Genomic DNA, 18,589 nt, shown 5'->3' with positions numbered 1-18,589 from the left:
CAATCACCCCCCTAATCACCCATCAATCACTCCCTGTCACTATCTGTCAACGCTATTCTTTTTTTTATCCCCCCCCCTGCTCCCTGCCCCCTCCTGATCACCCCCCACCCCTCAGATTCTCCCCAGACCCCCCCCCCCAGACCACCCCCCCCCCCTGTTTACTGTATGCATCTATCCCCCTGATCACCTGTCAATCACCCGTCAATCACCCGTCAATCACCCCCTGTCACTGCCACCCATCAATCAGCCCCTAACCTGCCCCTTGCGGGCAATCTGATCACCCCCCCACACCAATAGATCGCCCACAGATCCGACATCAGATCACCTCCCAAATCCATTGTTTACATCTATTCTCTCCTCTAAACACCCACTAATTACCCATCAATCACCCCCTATCACCACCTGTCACTTTTACCTATCAGATCAGACCCTAATCTGCCCCTTGCGGGCACCCAATCACCCGCCCACACGCTCAGATTGCCCTCTGACCAATTCACCAGTGCATTAATTACATCTGTTCTTCCCTGTAATAACCCACTGATCACCTGTCAATCACCTGCCAATCACCTATCACCCATCAATCACCCCCTGTCACCCCCTGTCACTGCCACCCATCAATCAGCTCCTAACCTGCCCCTTGCGGGCAATCTGATCACCCACCCAAACTATTAGATCGCCCGCAAACCCGCCGTCAGATTACCTCCCAAATGTATCGTTTACATCTGTTATCTTCTCTAAACACCCACTAATTACCCATCAATCACCCATCAATCACCCCCTATCACCACCTGTCACTGTTACCTATCAGATCAGACCCTAATCTGCCCCTTGCAGGCACCCAATCACCCGCCCACACGCTCAGATTGCCCTCAGACCCCCCCCCCCCCCCCTTATCAATTCGCCAGTGCATTAATTACATCTGTCCTTCCCTGTAATAACCCACTGATCACCTGTCAATCACCTGCCAATCACCTATCACCCATCAATCACCCCCTGTCACTGCCACCCAACAATCAGCCCCTAACCTGCCCCTTGCGGGCAATCTGATCACCCACCCACACCAATAGATCGCCCGCAGATCCGACATCAGATCACCACCCAAGTGCAGTGTTTACATCTATTCTCTCCTCTAAACACCCACTAATTACCCATCAATCACCCCCTATCACCACCTGTCACTGTTACCCATCAGATCAGACCCTAATCTGCCCCTTGCGGGCACCCAATCACCCGCCTACACGCTCAGATTGCCCTCAGACCACCCCTTATCAATTCGCCAGTGCAATGTTTACATCTGTCCTTCCCTGTAATAACCCACTGATCACCTGTCAAACACCTGCCAATCACCTATCACCCATCAATCACCCCCTGTCACTGCCACCCATCAATCACCCCCTGTCACTGCCACCCATCAATCACCCGCTGTCACTGCCACCCATCAATCAGCCCCTAACCTGCCTCTTGCGGGCAAACTGATCACCCACCCACACCAATAGATCGCCCGCAGATCCGACATCAGATCACCACCCAAGCGCAGTGTTTCCATCTATTCTCTACCCTAAACACCCACTAATTACCCATCAATCACCCCCTGTCACTGCTACCTATCAGATTAGACCCCTATCTGCCCCTAGGGCACTCAATCACCCGCCCACACCCTCAGAATGCCCTCAGACCCCAGCCCTGATCACCTCGCCAGTGCATTGCTTGCATCTATTCCCCCCTCTAATCACACCTTGAGACACCCATCAATCACCTCCTGTCACCCCCTAGCACACCTACCCATCAGATCAGGCCCCAATTTGCCCCGTGTGGGCTCCTGATCACTCGGCCAAACCCTCAGATCCCCCTCAGACCCCCTTCCGATCACCTCCCCAGTGCATTGATTGCATCTATTTTCCCCTCTAACCACCCCCTGAGACACCCATCAATCACCTCCTGTCACCCCCCTAGCACTCCTATCCATCAGATCAGGCCCAATACAACCTGTCATCTAAAAGGCCACCCTGCTTATGACCGGTTCCACAAAATTCGCCCCCTCATAGACCACCTGTCATCAAAATTTGCAGATGCTTATACCCCTGAACAGTCATTTTGAGACATTTGGTTTCCAGACTACTCACGGTTTTGGGCCTGTAAAATGCCAGGGCGGTATAGGAACCCCACAAGTGACCCCATTTTAGAAAAAAAGACACCCCAAGGTATTCTGTTAGGTGTATGACGAGTTCATAGAAGATTTTATTTTTTGTCAAAAGTTAGCGGAAATTAATTTTTATTGTTTTTTTTTTTACAAAGTGTCATTTTTCACTAACTTGTGACAAAAAATAAAATCTTCTATGAACTCGCCATACACCTAACGGAATACCTTGGGGTGTCTTCTTTCTAAAATGGGGTCACTTGTGGGGTTCCTATACTGCCCTGGCATTTTAGGGGCCCTAAACCGCGAGGAGTAGTCTAGAAAACAAATGCTTCAAAATGATCTGTGAATAGGACGTTGGGCCCCTTAGCGCACCTAGGCTGCAAAAAAGTGTCACACATGTGGTACCGCCGTACTCGGGAGAAGTAGTATAATGTGTTTTGGGGTGTATTTTTACACATACCCATGCTGGGTGGGAGAAATTTCTATGTAAATGGACAATTGTGTGTAAAAAAATCAAACAATTGTCACTTACAGAGTTATTTCTCCCACTTAGCATGGGTATGTGTAAAAATACACCCCAAAACGCATTATACTACTTCTCCTGAGTACGGCGGTACCACATGTGTGGCACTTTTTTACACCCTAAGTACGCTAAGGGGCCCAAAGTCCAATGAGTACCTTTAGGATTTCACAGGTCATTTTGCGACATTTGGTTTCAAGACTACTCCTCACGGTTTAGGGCCCCTAAAATGCCAGGGCAGTATAGGAACCCCACAAATGACCCCATTCTAGAAAGAAGACACCCAAAGGTATTCCGTACGGAGTATGGTGAGTTCATAGAAGATTTTATTTTTTGTCACAAGTTAGCGGAAAATGACACTTTGTGAAAAAAAACTATTAAAATCAATTTCCGCTAACTTGTGACAAAAAAATAAAAACTTCTATGAACTCACCATACTCCTAACGGAATACCTTGGGGTGTCTTCTTTCTAAAATGGGGTCATTAGTGGGGTTCCTATACTGCCCTGGCATTTTAGGGGCCCTAAACCGCGAGGAGTAGTCTTGAAACAAAAATGACCTGTGAAATCCTAAAGGTACTCATTGGACTTTGGGCCCCTTAGTGCAGTTAGGGTGCAAAAAAGTGCCACACATGTGGTATCGCCGTACTCGGGAGAAGTAGTATAATGTGTTTTGGGGTGTATTTTTACACATACCCATGCTGGGTGGGAGAAATACCTCTGTAAATGACAATCTTTTGATTTTTTTACACACAATTGTCCATTTACAGAGGTATTTCTCCCACCCAGCATGGGTATGTGTAAAAATACACCCCAAAACACATTGTACTACTTCTCCCGAGTATGGCGATACCACATGTGTGGCACTTTTTTGCACCCTAACTGCGCTAAAGGGCCCTAAGTCCAATGAGTACCTTTAGGATTTCACAGGTCATTTTGAGAAATTTCGTTTCAAGACTACTCCTCACGGTTTAGGGCCCCTAAAATGCCAGGGCAGTATAGGAACCCCACAAATGACCCCATTTTAGAAAGAAGACACCCCAAGGTATTCCGTTAGTAGTATGGCGAGTTCATAGAAGATTTTATTTTTTGTCACAAGTTAGCGGAAATTGATTTTAATTGTGTTTTTTCACAAAGTGTCATTTTCCGCTAACTTTTGACAAAAAATAAAATCTTCTATGAACTCACAATACTCCTAACGGAATACCTTGGGGTGTCTTCTTTCTAAAATGGGCTCATTTGTGGGGTTCCTATACTGCCCTGGCATTTTAGGGGCCCTAAACCGTGAGGAGTAGTCTTGAAACGAAATTTCTCAAAATGACCTGTGAAATCCTAAAGGTACTCATTGGACTTTGGGCCCTTTAGCGCAGTTAGGGTGCAAAAAAGTGCCACACATGTGGTATCGCCGTACTCAGGAGAAGTAGTATAATGTGTTTTGTGGTGTATTTTTACACATACCCATGCTGAGTGGGAGAAAGATCTCTGTAAATGGACAATTGTGTGTAAAAAAAATTAACAAATTGTCATTTACAGAGATATTTCTCCCACCCAGCATGGGTATGTGTAAAAATACACCCCAAAACACATTATACTACTTCTCCTGAGTACGGCAATACCACATGTGTGGCACTTTTTTGCAGCCTAACTGCGCTAAGGGGTCCAAAGTCCAATGAGCACCTTTAGGCTTTACAGGGGTGCTTACAATTTAGCACCCCCCAAAATGTCAGGACAGTAAACACACCCCACAAATGACCCCATTTTGGAAAGTAGACCCTTCAAGGTATTCAGAGAGGGGCATGGTGAGTCCGTGGCAGATTTCATTTTTTTTTGTCGCAAGTTAGAAGAAATGGAAACTTTTTTTTTTTTTTTCTCACAAAGTGTCATTTTCCGCTTACTTGTGACAAAAAATAATATCTTCTATGAACTCACTATGCCTCTCAGTGAATACTTTGGGATGTCTTCTTTCCAAAATGGGGTCATTTGGGGGGTATTTATACTATCCTGGAATTCTAGCCTATCATGAAACATGACAGGGGGTCAGAAAAGTCAGAGATGCTTGAAAATGGGAAAATTCACTTTTTGCACCATAGTTTGTAAACGCTATAACTTTTACCCAAACCAATAAATATACACTGAATGGGGTTTTTTTTATCAAAAACATGTTTGTCCACATTTTTCGCGCTGCATGTATACAGAAATTTTACTTTATTTGAAAAATGTCAGCACAGAAAGTTAAAAAAATCATTTTTTTGCCAAAATTCATGTCTTTTTTGATGAATATAATAAAAAGTAAAAATCGCAGGAGCAATCAAATAGCACCAAAAGAAAGCTTTATTAGTGACAAGAAAAGGAGCCAAAATTCATTTAGGTGGTAGGTTGTATGAGCGAGCAATAAACCGTGAAAGCTGCAGTGGTCTGAATGGAAAAAAAGTGGCCGGTCCTTAAGGGGTAGAAAGCCCTAGGTCCTCAAGTGGTTAAGCAAATTATGACAGAGCATAACTGTTGGTAATTATATAATCGGCCACACTTCCATTAAATTGTTATTTTTATTATTTATTTATAAAGTGCTAACATATTCTGTGGTGCTGAGTTATAATCTGAGAAAATACAAAAATACTCTTCCTAAGGCAAGGGGCTGAACCCAGCCTGAAGTCAGGTTGCTAGAGTTGGGGATCATCTCTCCTTACAAGATCCACCCCTAGAAAATAGAGGGTTAAATATGTGGACACAAAGGCTGTCAGGGTTCCTTCTATTAAAATTCATACCATCAAAGATTTACTGCTAGCCCAAATTGGACCTGGACTATTACCTTTGGATTACCCACAGAACTTTCTATCTTCTGTTTGGATTTACAATTTCCAATGGACACAATAATTCTATAGACTGCTCAGAATGGATCCAGTTATCATTTTTACTTTTTATCCTTATTATTTTTTATATAAATCTGTTAATTGTTAGATACTCATCTTTATGCATTATTTTATTATAAATTAACCACTTCAGCCCGAGAGCAATTTTCACATATAGGCGATGCTCCCATTCATTTGCCAATAACTTTATTACTCCTTATCACAACTAAATGATCTATATATTGTTTTTTTCAGGACAAATTCGGCTTTTAGTGTGTGTTCATTTTGTTTAGTAATCACCTTATTTTCTATGCATTTTAAAGGGAAAATAAGGGAAAAAGATAAAAAAAAACAATCTATTTCTCCATTTACATCCATTATAGCTTTAAATTAAACAGTGCTGACTATAAGTTAAACCCACTAATTGTATTTGCTCATCCATCCTGGTTATTGCTACATTTAGATTATGTTCCTAGCACAATGTATGGAGAGAATATTGTATTTGGAAATAAAGGTGTCTTTTTTCTGTTTTGAGTTTTTTGCTTTCTCATTGTACACTGTCAATGATTACAAGGCCTTATTTTGAAAAATAATAGTAATATACCCTTATGGCATACATATTTAAAAAGCCAGGTTCCTAAGGTAACAATATATGTTGTTTCTTTCATATTCTGTCACTTTGTTTTCATTTTACAAGTCTTTTATTTTGGTACAGAATATGCAAAAATGTAATTTCTTTTGATTCAGTTTGTGACTAAAAAAAATACAGGAGACATGCGCCGCAACCCTAAAACGCTTTAAACTCTATTCTACTACTTATCACGGTTAAAATGATACCACATATGTCTCTTGTAGTGTTGCTAAAACTTTCCCAAGTTTGATCATAATTCTGAAAATGACTTTTTATATTTGATTGAGTTTGTCCCTACCTATTTTTCATGTGACGTGGTTCACAGGTTTTAGACACACCAAAATATATTCTACAACTCATCACGGTTAAAATGATACCACATGTGCCTCATTTAGTAGCAAACTGGTGGTGCACTCTCCACAACAACACTGGACAAATATATTTGTCCAGTTGGGCTTAATTTAAACAATGAAAATTAATTTGTCTATGTTCTTGATCTGAATAGCCTTTGCAAAGAATCCTGCCTTTTTCGAAGAGAACGTTACCAACACTGTTTTATTTTTATGTCTTGCTATCTCTAGAGAGGTTGTTGAAATAATCCTTTTTCCTACAGGACAAGCTAGAGTTAGGTTTGCGTAGTCGCATGCTAAATCAAATTGGTGGCAGCTTACCAGATCTCTATACAAAATCGCAGATTGTATCGATTGTACATACAATCAAAATTAGAGTGTACCAACCAATCCAAAAGGTCACTTTGCCTGCAGTGCTGAATGCCTTCAGAATTCCCTCAGGGTCTGAGGCTGAGTAGGAATCTGCAGCAAAGGGAAAAGGAATTGGAGGGTGATGTCACAGGGATATATCTAATGGTCGATCTTTTGGCAGATAAAATCTTTCATGCTGCTGTGACTGCCAAGTCACAGACAGCATAAACGTTTTTAAAGACGTTAATGGGGTCTAATACTTGGCAGTCACATGAGAGGGTGAGGGACTGTGATACTCATATGTATGGTGATGGTGCTTGTTCAGACACAAAGTGAAGAACACGTAGTGTAATTGGCAGTTTTATACAGTATCACGCTATGTTTTTTTTCTTTATACATTGAGGTTATTATGCACAAATAAGTATCTAACCGGGATCGTCTGACACTGAACACCTATAAGCGCAGTATCTATAGGAATTGACTGGATTTGTTGCACCTTGTGCTTATTGATTTGGAGTGCGATCCATGGACAACTGTTGATAAGAGGTGGAAAGAGGGGGGACCACTCATCTTTGGCACTAGTCACATTCTAGAGTGCACTTTTGCTGATAAGAGGAGATCTAAAAATGTGCTGGACCCTTGATTCCTAGTGATGACAGTCTGGCTAAGCAGAGATTTAATGTCAGTAGCAAAGGTAGAGGAAAAGTTGAGGCATACATACAGAATTAGCATTAAGCCCCATCTACACGATACGATTCTTTGTACGATTCGATTACGATTCTATTTACGATCCGATTAAATCCAACATGTCCGATCAGGATTCGATTCGATTCAATTCGATTTGCCATTGTTTTGCAATGGCAAATCGAATTGAATCGAATCGAATCCTGATCGGACATGTTGGATTTAATCGGATCGTAAATAGAATCGTAATCGAATCGTACAAAGAATCGTATCGTGTAGATGGGGCTTTAGGCTTTTTCAACAAGGGGGTCATTAGCAACTTTAGTAATGACTGAACTAGTAAAGCGAAAACAAGACTGAATGGGATCAAAAGTTTTGTTCTAGAAGTTTTGAAACAGAGGGGAGAAGTGACACAGGGTGGAAATCAGAGAGAGCTATAGTGTCCAGAAATTATTATCAATTAGTGGTATCATGAGTGCCTGTTTCAATGTGGAAAGGTAAAGGCCAGTGGAGATAGAGGCTGAAAGTAGTAATAAAAATGAAGGCGGAGGAGAACTGGGGGATATTATAAAATGGAATAGGGCCCAGAGATCAGGTAGTGTGTTTTGGAGATAAGCAGGACACTGTTCAGTAAAGGAATTGAAGCCTGTCAGAGAAGAGGAGGTTACTTAGAGTGACTGCCATGTAGAGTGGAGAGATATTTAGAATGGGTGAGTAAGCAGGCAGACAGGAGGGATTTGAAATTGCTGGTTGGACTGGTTAAAATGTTATGTGTTCTGTCAAAGTTTCTGGTGAATTTAATTATGATAGAAAATCTTATGCTGATCATTCTTGTGTTTGGTCTTTAGTTGTTTACTAAGGGTAACTGCAGGACACAGAATCTCACCTCAACACAACATTATGATATAATTATTTGTACACATTTTGGCCACTGATTTTCCCCAAACAGGTAAGAAAGGCTGCAGTACTGTTGAGGGGTTTTGATATTTTTTGAAATTTAGGACTGTTATTCATACTTACAATTCTGGTTGACTTTTCTATTCTGGCATTTTGTACATGGGTGGCAACTTCCATCATTGTCATAGAACCCCTCTTTACAGCCGCATATTACATCTTGGGTTGCATTACAAGGTGTTTTCTCAACCTGGGAATCTGGAGAGGAAAGTGTTTCAGAAAGTGCTCAACATCTTCTAAACAGCAAGATCCATTTGTATATAATAGAGTTCTAACTCAAGGAATGTCAAGTGTTGTTTAGTTGTTGTATTGTGGCCATACCATAATGTAGATACTTTAAAACCCAAAGAGTAAAAATAACATAATCACGGGCATTTCCACGTCGGGCAAATTGGGGCATCTGCCCTGCCCTGGACGCCAGCTGCTGATATACAAATTGAAGATTACCTTATATCAACAATAATACACTATTGGGGGCTCTCGGTTGTTCTTTCTTTTTGTCTTTCTACACCACAGTAATTGAAGGACATCTAAGGTAAAATAAAAAAAGTTAAGCTTTATTTACCTGGGGCTTCTTCCAGCCATTAAAAGTCTATCTGCCCCGCGTTTAACCACTTCCCGACCGCCTAACGCACAGGGGCGGCCGGGAAGTGGAGCCCTGAAGGACCGGCTCACCCACAGAGGCGGCGGTCCTTCTAAGGGCATGGGCGGAGCGATCGCGTCATCCGTGACGCGATCCTCCGCCGGCGCCTGTCACCGCTCGCCCGCCGCAAAACCCCGCGATCGCCGCATACAAAGTGTATAATACACTTTGTAATGTTTACAAAGTGTATTATACAGGCTGCCTCCTGCCCTGGTGGTCCCAGTGTCCGAGGGACCACCAGGGCAGGCTGCAGCCACCCTAGTCCGCACCCAAGCACACTGATTTCCCCCCCCTGCCCCAGATCGCCCACAGCACCCATCAGACCCCCCCCCTGCCCACCCCCCAGACCCCTGTTTGCACCCAATCACCCCCCTAATCACCCATCAATCACTCCCTGTCACTATCTGTCAACGCTATTTTTTTTTTATCCCCCCCCCTGCTCCCTGCCCCCTCCTGATCACCCCCCACCCCTCAGATTCTCCCCAGACCCACCCCCCCCCCCTGTTTACTGTATGCATCTATCCCCCTGATCACCTGTCAATCACCTGTCAATCACCCGTCAATCACCCCCTGTCACTGCCACCCATCAATCAGCCCCTAACCTGCCCCTTGCGGGCAATCTGATCACCCCCCCACACCAATAGATCGCCCGCAGATCCGACATCTGATCACCTCCCAAATCCATTGTTTACATCTATTCTCTCCTCTAAACACCCACTAATTACCCATCAATCACCCATCAATCACCCCCTATCACCACCTGTCACTTTTACCTATCAGATCAGACCCTAATCTGCCCCTTGCGGGCACCCAATCACCCGCCCACACGCTCAGATTGCCCTCTGACCCCCCCTTATCAATTCACCAGTGCATTAATTACATCTGTTCTTCCCTGTAATAACCCACTGATCACCTGTCAATCACCTGCCAATCACCTATCACCCATCAATCACCCCCTGTCACCCCCTGTCACTGCCACCCAACAATCAGCCCCTAACCTGCCCCTTGCGGGCAATCTGATCACCCACCCACACCAATAGATCGCCCGCAGATCCGACATCAGATCACCACCCAAGCGCAGCGTTTACATCTATTCTCTCCTCTAAACACCCACTAATTACCCATCAATCACCCCCTATCACCACCTGTCACTGTTACCCATCAGATCAGACCCTAATCTGCCCCTTGCGGGCACCCAATCACCCGCCTACACGCTCAGATTGCCCTCAGACCCCCCCTTATCAATTCGCCAGTGCAATATTTACATCTGTCCTTCCCTGTAATAACCCACTGATCACCTGTCAATCACCTGCCAATCACCTATCACCCATCAATCACCCATCAATCACCCCCTGTCACTGCCACCCAACAATCAGCCCCTAACCTGCCCCTTGCGGGCAAACTGATCACCCACCCACACCAATAGATCGCCCGCAGATCCGACATCAGATCACCACCCAAGCGCAGTGTTTCCATCTATTCTCTCCTCTAAACACCCACTAATTACCCATCAATCACCGATCAATCACCCCCTATCACCACCTGTCACTGTTACCCATCAGATCAGACCCTAATCTGCCCCTTGCGGGCACCCAATCGCCCGCCTACACGCTCAGATTGCCCTCAGACCCCCCCCTTATCAATTCGCCAGTGCAATATTTACATCTGTTCTCCCCTGTAATAACCTACTGATTACCTGTCAATCACCTATCAATCACCCATCAATCACCCTCTGTCACTGCCACCCATCAATCACCCCCTGTCACTGCCACCCATCAATCACCCGCTGTCACTGCCATCCATCAATCAGCCCCTAACCTGCCCCTTGCGGGCAAACTGATCACCCACCCACACCAATAGATCGCCCGCAGATCCGACATCAGATCACCACCCAAGCGCAGTGTTTCCATCTATTCTCTACCCTAAACACCCACTAATTACCCATCAATCACCCCCTGTCACTGCTACCTATCAGATTAGACCCCTATCTGCCCCTAGGGCACTCAATCACCCGCCCACACCCTCAGAATGCCCTCAGACCCCAGCCCTGATCACCTCGCCAGTGCATTGCTTGCATCTATTCCCCCCTCTAATCACACCTTGAGACACCCATCAATCACCTCCTGTCACCCCCTAGCACACCTACCCATCAGATCAGGCCCCAATTTGCCCCGTGTGGGCTCCTGATCACTCGGCCAAACCCTCAGATCCCCCTCAGACCCCCTTCCGATCACCTCCCCAGTGCATTGATTGCATCTATTTTCCCCTCTAACCACCCCCTGAGACACCCATCAATCACCTCCTGTCACCCCCCTAGCACTCCTATCCATCAGATCAGGCCCAATACAACCTGTCATCTAAAAGGCCACCCTGCTTATGACCGGTTCCACAAAATTCGCCCCCTCATAGACCACCTGTCATCAAAATTTGCAGATGCTTATACCCCTGAACAGTCATTTTGAGACATTTGGTTTCCAGACTACTCACGGTTTTGGGCCTGTAAAATGTCAGGGCGGTATAGGAACCCCACAAGTGACCCCATTTTAGAAAAAAAGACACCCCAAGGTATTCTGTTAGGTGTATGACGAGTTCATAGAAGATTTTATTTTTTGTCAAAAGTTAGCGGAAATTAATTTTTATTGTTTTTTTTTCACAAAGTGTCATTTTTCACTAACTTGTGACAAAAAATAAAATCTTCTATGAACTCGCCATACACCTAACGGAATACCTTGGGGTGTCTTCTTTCTAAAATGGGGTCACTTGTGGGGTTCCTATACTGCCCTGGCATTTTAGGGGCCCTAAACCGCGAGGAGTAGTCTAGAAAACAAATGCTTCAAAATTACCTGTGAATAGGACGTTGGGCCCCTTAGCGCACCTAGGCTGCAAAAAAGTGTCACACATGTGGTACCGCCGTACTCTGGAAAAGTAGTATAATGTGTTTTGGGGTGTATTTTTACACATACCCATGCTGGGTGGGAGAAATTTCTATGTAAATGGACAATTGTGTGTAAAAAAATCAAACAATTGTCATTTACAGAGATATTTTTTCCACTTAGCATGGGTATGTGTAAAAATACACCCCAAAACACATTATACTACTTCTCCTGAGTACGGCGGTACCACATGTGTGGCACTTTTTTACACCCTAAGTACGCTAAGGGGCCCAAAGTCCAATGAGTACCTTTAGGATTTCACAGGTCATTTTGCGACATTTGGTTTCAAGACTACTCCTCACGGTTTAGGGCCCCTAAGATGCCAGGGCAGTATAGGAACCCCACAAATGACCCCATTCTAGAAAGAAGACACCCAAAGGTATTCCGTACGGAGTATGGTGAGTTCATAGAAGATTTTATTTTTTGTCACAAGTTAGCGGAAAATGACACTTTGTGAAAAAAAAACTATTAAAATCAATTTCCGCTAACTTGTGACAAAAAAATAAAAACTTCTATGAACTCACCATACTCCTAACGGAATACCTTGGGGTGTCTTCTTTCTAAAATGGGGTCATTAGTGGGGTTCCTATACTGCCCTGGCATTTTAGGGGCCCTAAACCGTGAGGAGTAGTCTTGAAACAAAAATGACCTGTGAAATCCTAAAGGTACTCATTGGACTTTGGGCCCCTTAGTGCAGTTAGGGTGCAAAAAAGTGCCACACATGTGGTATCGCCGTACTCGGGAGAAGTAGTATAATGTGTTTTGGGGTGTATTTTTACACATACCCATGCTGGGTGGGAGAAATACCTCTGTAAATGACAATCTTTTGATTTTTTTACACACAATTGTCCATTTACAGAGGTATTTCTCCCACCCAGCATGGGTATGTGTAAAAATACACCCCAAAACACATTGTACTACTTCTCCCGAGTATGGCGATACCACATGTGTGGCACTTTTTTGCACCCTAACTGCGCTAAAGGGCCCAAAGTCCAATGAGTACCTTTAGGATTTCACAGGTCATTTTGAGAAATTTCGTTTCAAGACTACTCCTCACGGTTTAGGGCCCCTAAAATGCCAGGGCAGTATAGGAACCCCACAAATGACCCCATTTTAGAAAGAAGACACCCTAAGGTATTCCGTTAGTAGTATGGCGAGTTCATAGAAGATTTTATTTTTTGTCAAAAGTTAGCGGAAATTGATTTTAATTGTGTTTTTTCACAAAGTGTCATTTTCCGCTAACTTTTGACAAAAAATAAAATCTTCTATGAACTCACCATACTCCTAACGGAATACCTTGGGGTGTCTTCTTTCTAAAATGGGGTCATTTGTGGGGTTCCTATACTGCCCTGGCATTTTAGGGGCCCTAAACCGTGAGGAGTAGTCTTGAAACGAAATTTCTCAAAATGACCTGTGAAATCCTAAAGGTACTCATTGGACTTTGGGCCCTTTAGCGCAGTTACGGTGCAAAAAAGTGCCACACATGTGGTATCGCCGTACTCAGGAGAAGTAGTATAATGTGTTTTGTGGTGTATTTTTACACATACCCATGCTGGGTGGGAGAAAGATCTCTGTAAATGGACAATTGTGTGTAAAAAAAATTAACAAATTGTCATTTACAGAGATATTTCTCCCACCCAGCATGGGTATGTGTAAAAATACACCCCAAAACACATTATACTACTTCTCCTGAGTACGGCAATACCACATGTGTGGCACTTTTTTGCAGCCTAACTGCGCTAAGGGGTCCAAAGTCCAATGAGCACCTTTAGGCTTTACAGGGGTGCTTACAATTTAGCACCCCCCAAAATGTCAGGACAGTAAACACACCCCACAAATGAGCCCATTTTGGAAAGTAGACCCTTCAAGGTATTCAGAGAGGGGCATGGTGAGTCCGTGGCAGATTTCATTTTTTTTTGTCGCAAGTTAGAAGAAATGGAAACTTTTTTTTTTTTTCTCACAAAGTGTCATTTTCCGCTTACTTGTGACAAAAAATAATATCTTCTATGAACTCACTATGCCTCTCAGTGAATACTTTGGGATGTCTTCTTTCCAAAATGGGGTCATTTGGGGGGTATTTATACTATCCTGGAATTCTAGCCCCTCATGAAACATGACAGGGGGTCAGAAAAGTCAGAGATGCTTGAAAATGGGAAAATTCACTTTTTGCACCATAGTTTGTAAACGCTATAACTTTTACCCAAACCAATAAATATACACTGAATGGGTTTTTTTTAATCAAAAACATGTTTGTCCACATTTTTCGCGCTGCATGTATACAGAAATTTTACTTCATTTGAAAAATGTCAGCACAGAAAGTTAAAAAAATCATTTTTTTGCCAAATTTCATGTCTTTTTTGATGAATATAATAAAAAGTAAAAATTGCAGGAGCAATCAAATAGCACCAAAAGAAAGCTTTATTAGTGACAAGAAAAGGAGCCAAAATTCATTTAGGTGGTAGGTTGTATGAGCGAGCAATAAACCGTGAAAGCTGCAGTGGTCTGAATGGAAAAAAAGTGGCCGGTCCTTAAGGGGTAGAAAGCCCTAGGTCCTCAAGTGGTTAAGTTCTGCTATTCTCCAGGCTGCGGCTGTCCCCTCCATAAAATTGCCAACAGCCGGCTGGGTCGCAGGCTTCGGTGAGTGTGTGGGCATCTCTTGTGATCGCCCTCCCGAGGCCAGGAACATTCTACTCTTACACAGTTCAAGTCTTTGTGAGCATGCAGAGCACTCCCGGTCACAGGAGTGCGTTTGCAAGAGGTGCGCTTGCACATGCTCACAAGCCCAGGACCCAACCAGAGGTTGCCAATCTTATGGAGGGGACATCGACAGCTTGGAAGACAGCTGAACATCTTACTTATTCAAAAGAATGTAACCTGCTACATTGTCAGCTTCTCTATGTCTAAGTTAATAACTTGACTGTATAAAATGTTTTGAATTTTTTTTTCTCAATCAAAAATATTAGATAGACTTCTAGGTGCTGGAAGAAGCCACAAGTAAGTAAAGCTTCACCTTTTTTATTTTATCTCAGTTATCCTTTAAATGAACCTGCTATGTGTCATCTGTTTTTGACTTCTTTGCTTACTAATGCATCACATGTTTCACACTACTACATCATGCATGAAGGTCTTACCGCACGATGAATAGAGCAGAATGCATTGCTTGTATGCATTCTATTTATAGGCCTCAATTCACTAAGGGCAGTTTGGTAAAAAAATTTAGGTCTGTAAAAATACCGCATTCCGTATTTTACACTTTTTTTTCCCAAATTCACTAACATTTCCTGCATGTGGTAGAAGTTTGGTAATTTACCGAACAAACATGCTTCAATTCACTAAGCCCTGCTCTGTAAGGCTACATACACACTTGAGATAAAAGTGTTTGGAAAAGGCAAGATCACAGACCAATTTCACCCCATTGCATGTAGCATGAGAGCCATACCTACAGTCTATTCTATTGAGCTGAACTCCCCATCAGATAAAAATCTTTGCAAGATGCTGGACACAAAGATGCTGTACACATTCAACAGATCAGTATCTGCAAAATATCAGTTCCTGAAAAAGATCCGTTCTCGCAAAATGCATTCATAGTCTATGATATCTGCAGAACCTCATAGACACCTTGTTTAATAGACCTTTCATCCTACCTCTCCAACCGCTCCTTCACGACCTCCTTCAATGAGTCCTCATCCACCCCCAACCACCTCTCGGTGGGAGTACCCCAAGGCTCGGTCCTTGTCCCCTTACTGTTCTCCCTATACACATCCTCCATTGGCAACGTTCTCTCCTCCATGGGTTTTTTATAAATCATCTGTATGCAGATGATACCCAGATCTCCCCCCACACCCCCGACGTATCCACCACCACCATGGATAAGGTCTCCTCCTGCCTATCAGCCATCTCCTCCTAGATGTCTGCTAGCTAGGTTCCTGAAACTAAATCTAGACAAAACGGAATTTATGATCTTCCCGCCTCGGCCATCCCTAAACCTCCCAGATGTGCATGTCACTGTTAACCACACTACCATTCGCCCTACCTCTCAAGCCCGCTGTCTGGGAGTCACCCTGGACTCCGCACTCTCCTTCACTCCTCACTTCCAAAACCTCACAAAGTCCTGCAACTGCCACCTTCATAACATCTGCAAGAGCCGCCCTTTCCTGACCTCTGTCACCACCAAACTCCTCATCCATGCCCTCATAATTTCCAGCCTTGATTACTGCAATGCCCTTATGTCTGGCCTCCCTATGACCCAAATAGCCCCGCTGCAGTTCATCATGAATGCAGCAGCCAGAATTATCCACTTCTCCCTTCGCTCCACCATGGCAGCTCTCCTCCATGAATCCCTCCACTGGCTTCCTATCCAGTACACAATCAAATTCAAGATACTGTGTCTGACCTACAAATCTGTCCACAAAACCTGTCCAACCTACATTTCCGATCTTACTCAGAGGCACACACCTAGCCGCTCACTCCGCTCCTCCAACAAACTGCAGCTGACCGCCCCTGGCATCACCCAGTTCCATGCCCGTCTCCAGGACTTCTCAAGAGCTGCTCCTACACTATGGAGCTCCCTACCTCCACCCATTAGGGCAGCCTCCTCCTTCAACATCTTCAAGAAGGCCCTCAAAACTCACCTTTTCACTCTGGCTTACCACCCCTCACAAGTGCTCTAACCCCTCAGCTGAACTCTGGTCCCCTTCCTTTCGTGTCCTTACCTCTTCCTCTAGATTGTAAGCCTTTGGGCAGGGTCCGCCTCCTTTTGTGTCCTACCTGATCATGCACCTCCATTACTGTGCATCCATGCTATGCATTTGAGTGAACTCAAATCGCCTAATCTCCATGCTCCCATCCAAAGACTGGCTAAGCATTACCTTGTACTCTTACTGTGCCGCGTGATCTGGTTTTTGTTGTATTCCTGTATTGTAATATTGCTGCATGTCACCCCTAAATATTGTCTGTAACCTAAACTAATGTCCAGCGCTGCGTAATATGTTGGCGCTTTATAAATACAATAAATACAATACTAGTCAGTAGTTTACCTCACTAGTTGGTCATTTTGCTTTTCAGTGCGGTGAGGTTTAGTGAATTGGCATGTGGCAAGGTAATAAGTAAAATTAGCTGTTGTCTACATTACCAAATGCAGTAATACTTGAGGCCATAGTGTGGTAAGACTTTATGCACGTAACTCAGCTTAACTCAGTTTATTGCATGCAGCCCACTGTGCCTGATCATCTACAATGTGCCTTCAAAAAACACCACAGCTGAAAAACATGTGTTTCATCCTGATTCTGCTGGCTCTCTCAAGAGCTTTTGATACAGTTCACCATGAAATCTTGCTTAACATGTTGTAGGAGCAGCATGCTATTGAAAGCTTAGTTTCAAGTGGCTCAAATAATCCTTCCGGGCTGGCAGAACACACAAGGTATAATAAGGTATCACTTTATTTACCCAGATGATCTTTTGATTATCTGGGGGAATGCACCTTCATCCCATCATAGTTGGACTATTGGGATGCTCTTTATAAAGGCCTTTCAAATAAGGACCTGAACCACCTGCAGTTAGTACAGAAGAAGATAGCTGCAACGTTAACAAAACCAGCCCCACCATTGCCACGTAGCACCAGTTCTTTGCTCACTCCTCTAGCTACATAGAAAATGGATAATCCTCTTCAAGATTGGCCTACTAAATTTCAAATCCTCACACAATTTAGGCCCTGGACACCTGAATCACTTTGTTGCAACTGCACCACACCTCACTTAACCTCAGATTATCAGAATCTTATAACTTTGTCACCCCCAGAGTCTACCTCAAAACCTCTGGAGACAGAGCCTTCTGTCATGCTGCACCTACCCTTTGGAACTCATTATCACACTCAATGAAAGCAGCTCCAACTCTGGAGTCATTTAAATCCAGAGTGAAACTCCACCAGTTTAGTCTGTCACTTATTGACATGTAGCTTTTCCCTCTGTAGCACATTTCAACTAATTAATGTCTATATGCTTTGAGTGCATATCTATACATTTTGAGTCCTGTGGGAGAAAATATTGGTGTGGAGGTCACCTCACAAAGACACACATTTTTTTGCACAGTTGACGTTTCTTTTATATTGATCTTTATTACTGTCAAGGCTCTGGAAAGTTGACAACAATATCTAAGTGTTAAACCTGGATATCTCTCTAACATATGCGAAGATAACCGTTTAGAGTCTGTAGTAGCTCTGCAAGTAAGGGAAGTATCAGAATTTACAGAAGTCAAGATGGCAGACCCCATGGAACAGAGACAAGAAATTCTGCACCTCTGGTTAGAAAGGTGAGCTGAAATTATATGTTGTTTAGCTATCTAGAAAATAACAGAGATTGTTATTATTATTATTTATATAGCGCCAGCATCTTCCATTGCGCTGTACAACAGAATACAGTGTATAAAAAGACAAAATAAATAGTACACAGATAACAATACAAGACAATGTTGAATAACAGCTAATGCATATGAATGCATCAACTACAGATTTTTACACATGGATGCAAGATGTGTGTGCA

The 18,589-nt window shown here is 43.5% G+C and overlaps 1 protein-coding gene across 4 annotated transcripts in view; it reads right to left on the bottom strand.

The window, feature by feature from the left end:
* TNFRSF25 (TNF receptor superfamily member 25) overlaps positions 1-18,589 on the bottom strand; it is a 126,984-nt gene that overhangs the window by 44,027 nt on the left and 64,368 nt on the right. For all 4 annotated transcript variants that reach the window (XM_068240443.1, XM_068240444.1, XM_068240445.1 and 1 more), the window contains one exon: positions 8,544-8,675. In XM_068240443.1, coding sequence (XP_068096544.1) covers positions 8,544-8,675 — 132 coding nt within the window. The remainder of the gene's footprint in view (positions 1-8,543; positions 8,676-18,589) is intronic.

The sequence above is a fragment of the Hyperolius riggenbachi genome, chromosome 6 (genome assembly GCF_040937935.1).
Source record: "Hyperolius riggenbachi isolate aHypRig1 chromosome 6, aHypRig1.pri, whole genome shotgun sequence".
Lineage (NCBI taxonomy): Eukaryota > Metazoa > Chordata > Amphibia > Anura > Hyperoliidae > Hyperolius > Hyperolius riggenbachi.
The sequence above is the reverse complement of the archived record's forward strand: the minus strand, read 5'-3'. Positions and strand labels throughout refer to the sequence as shown.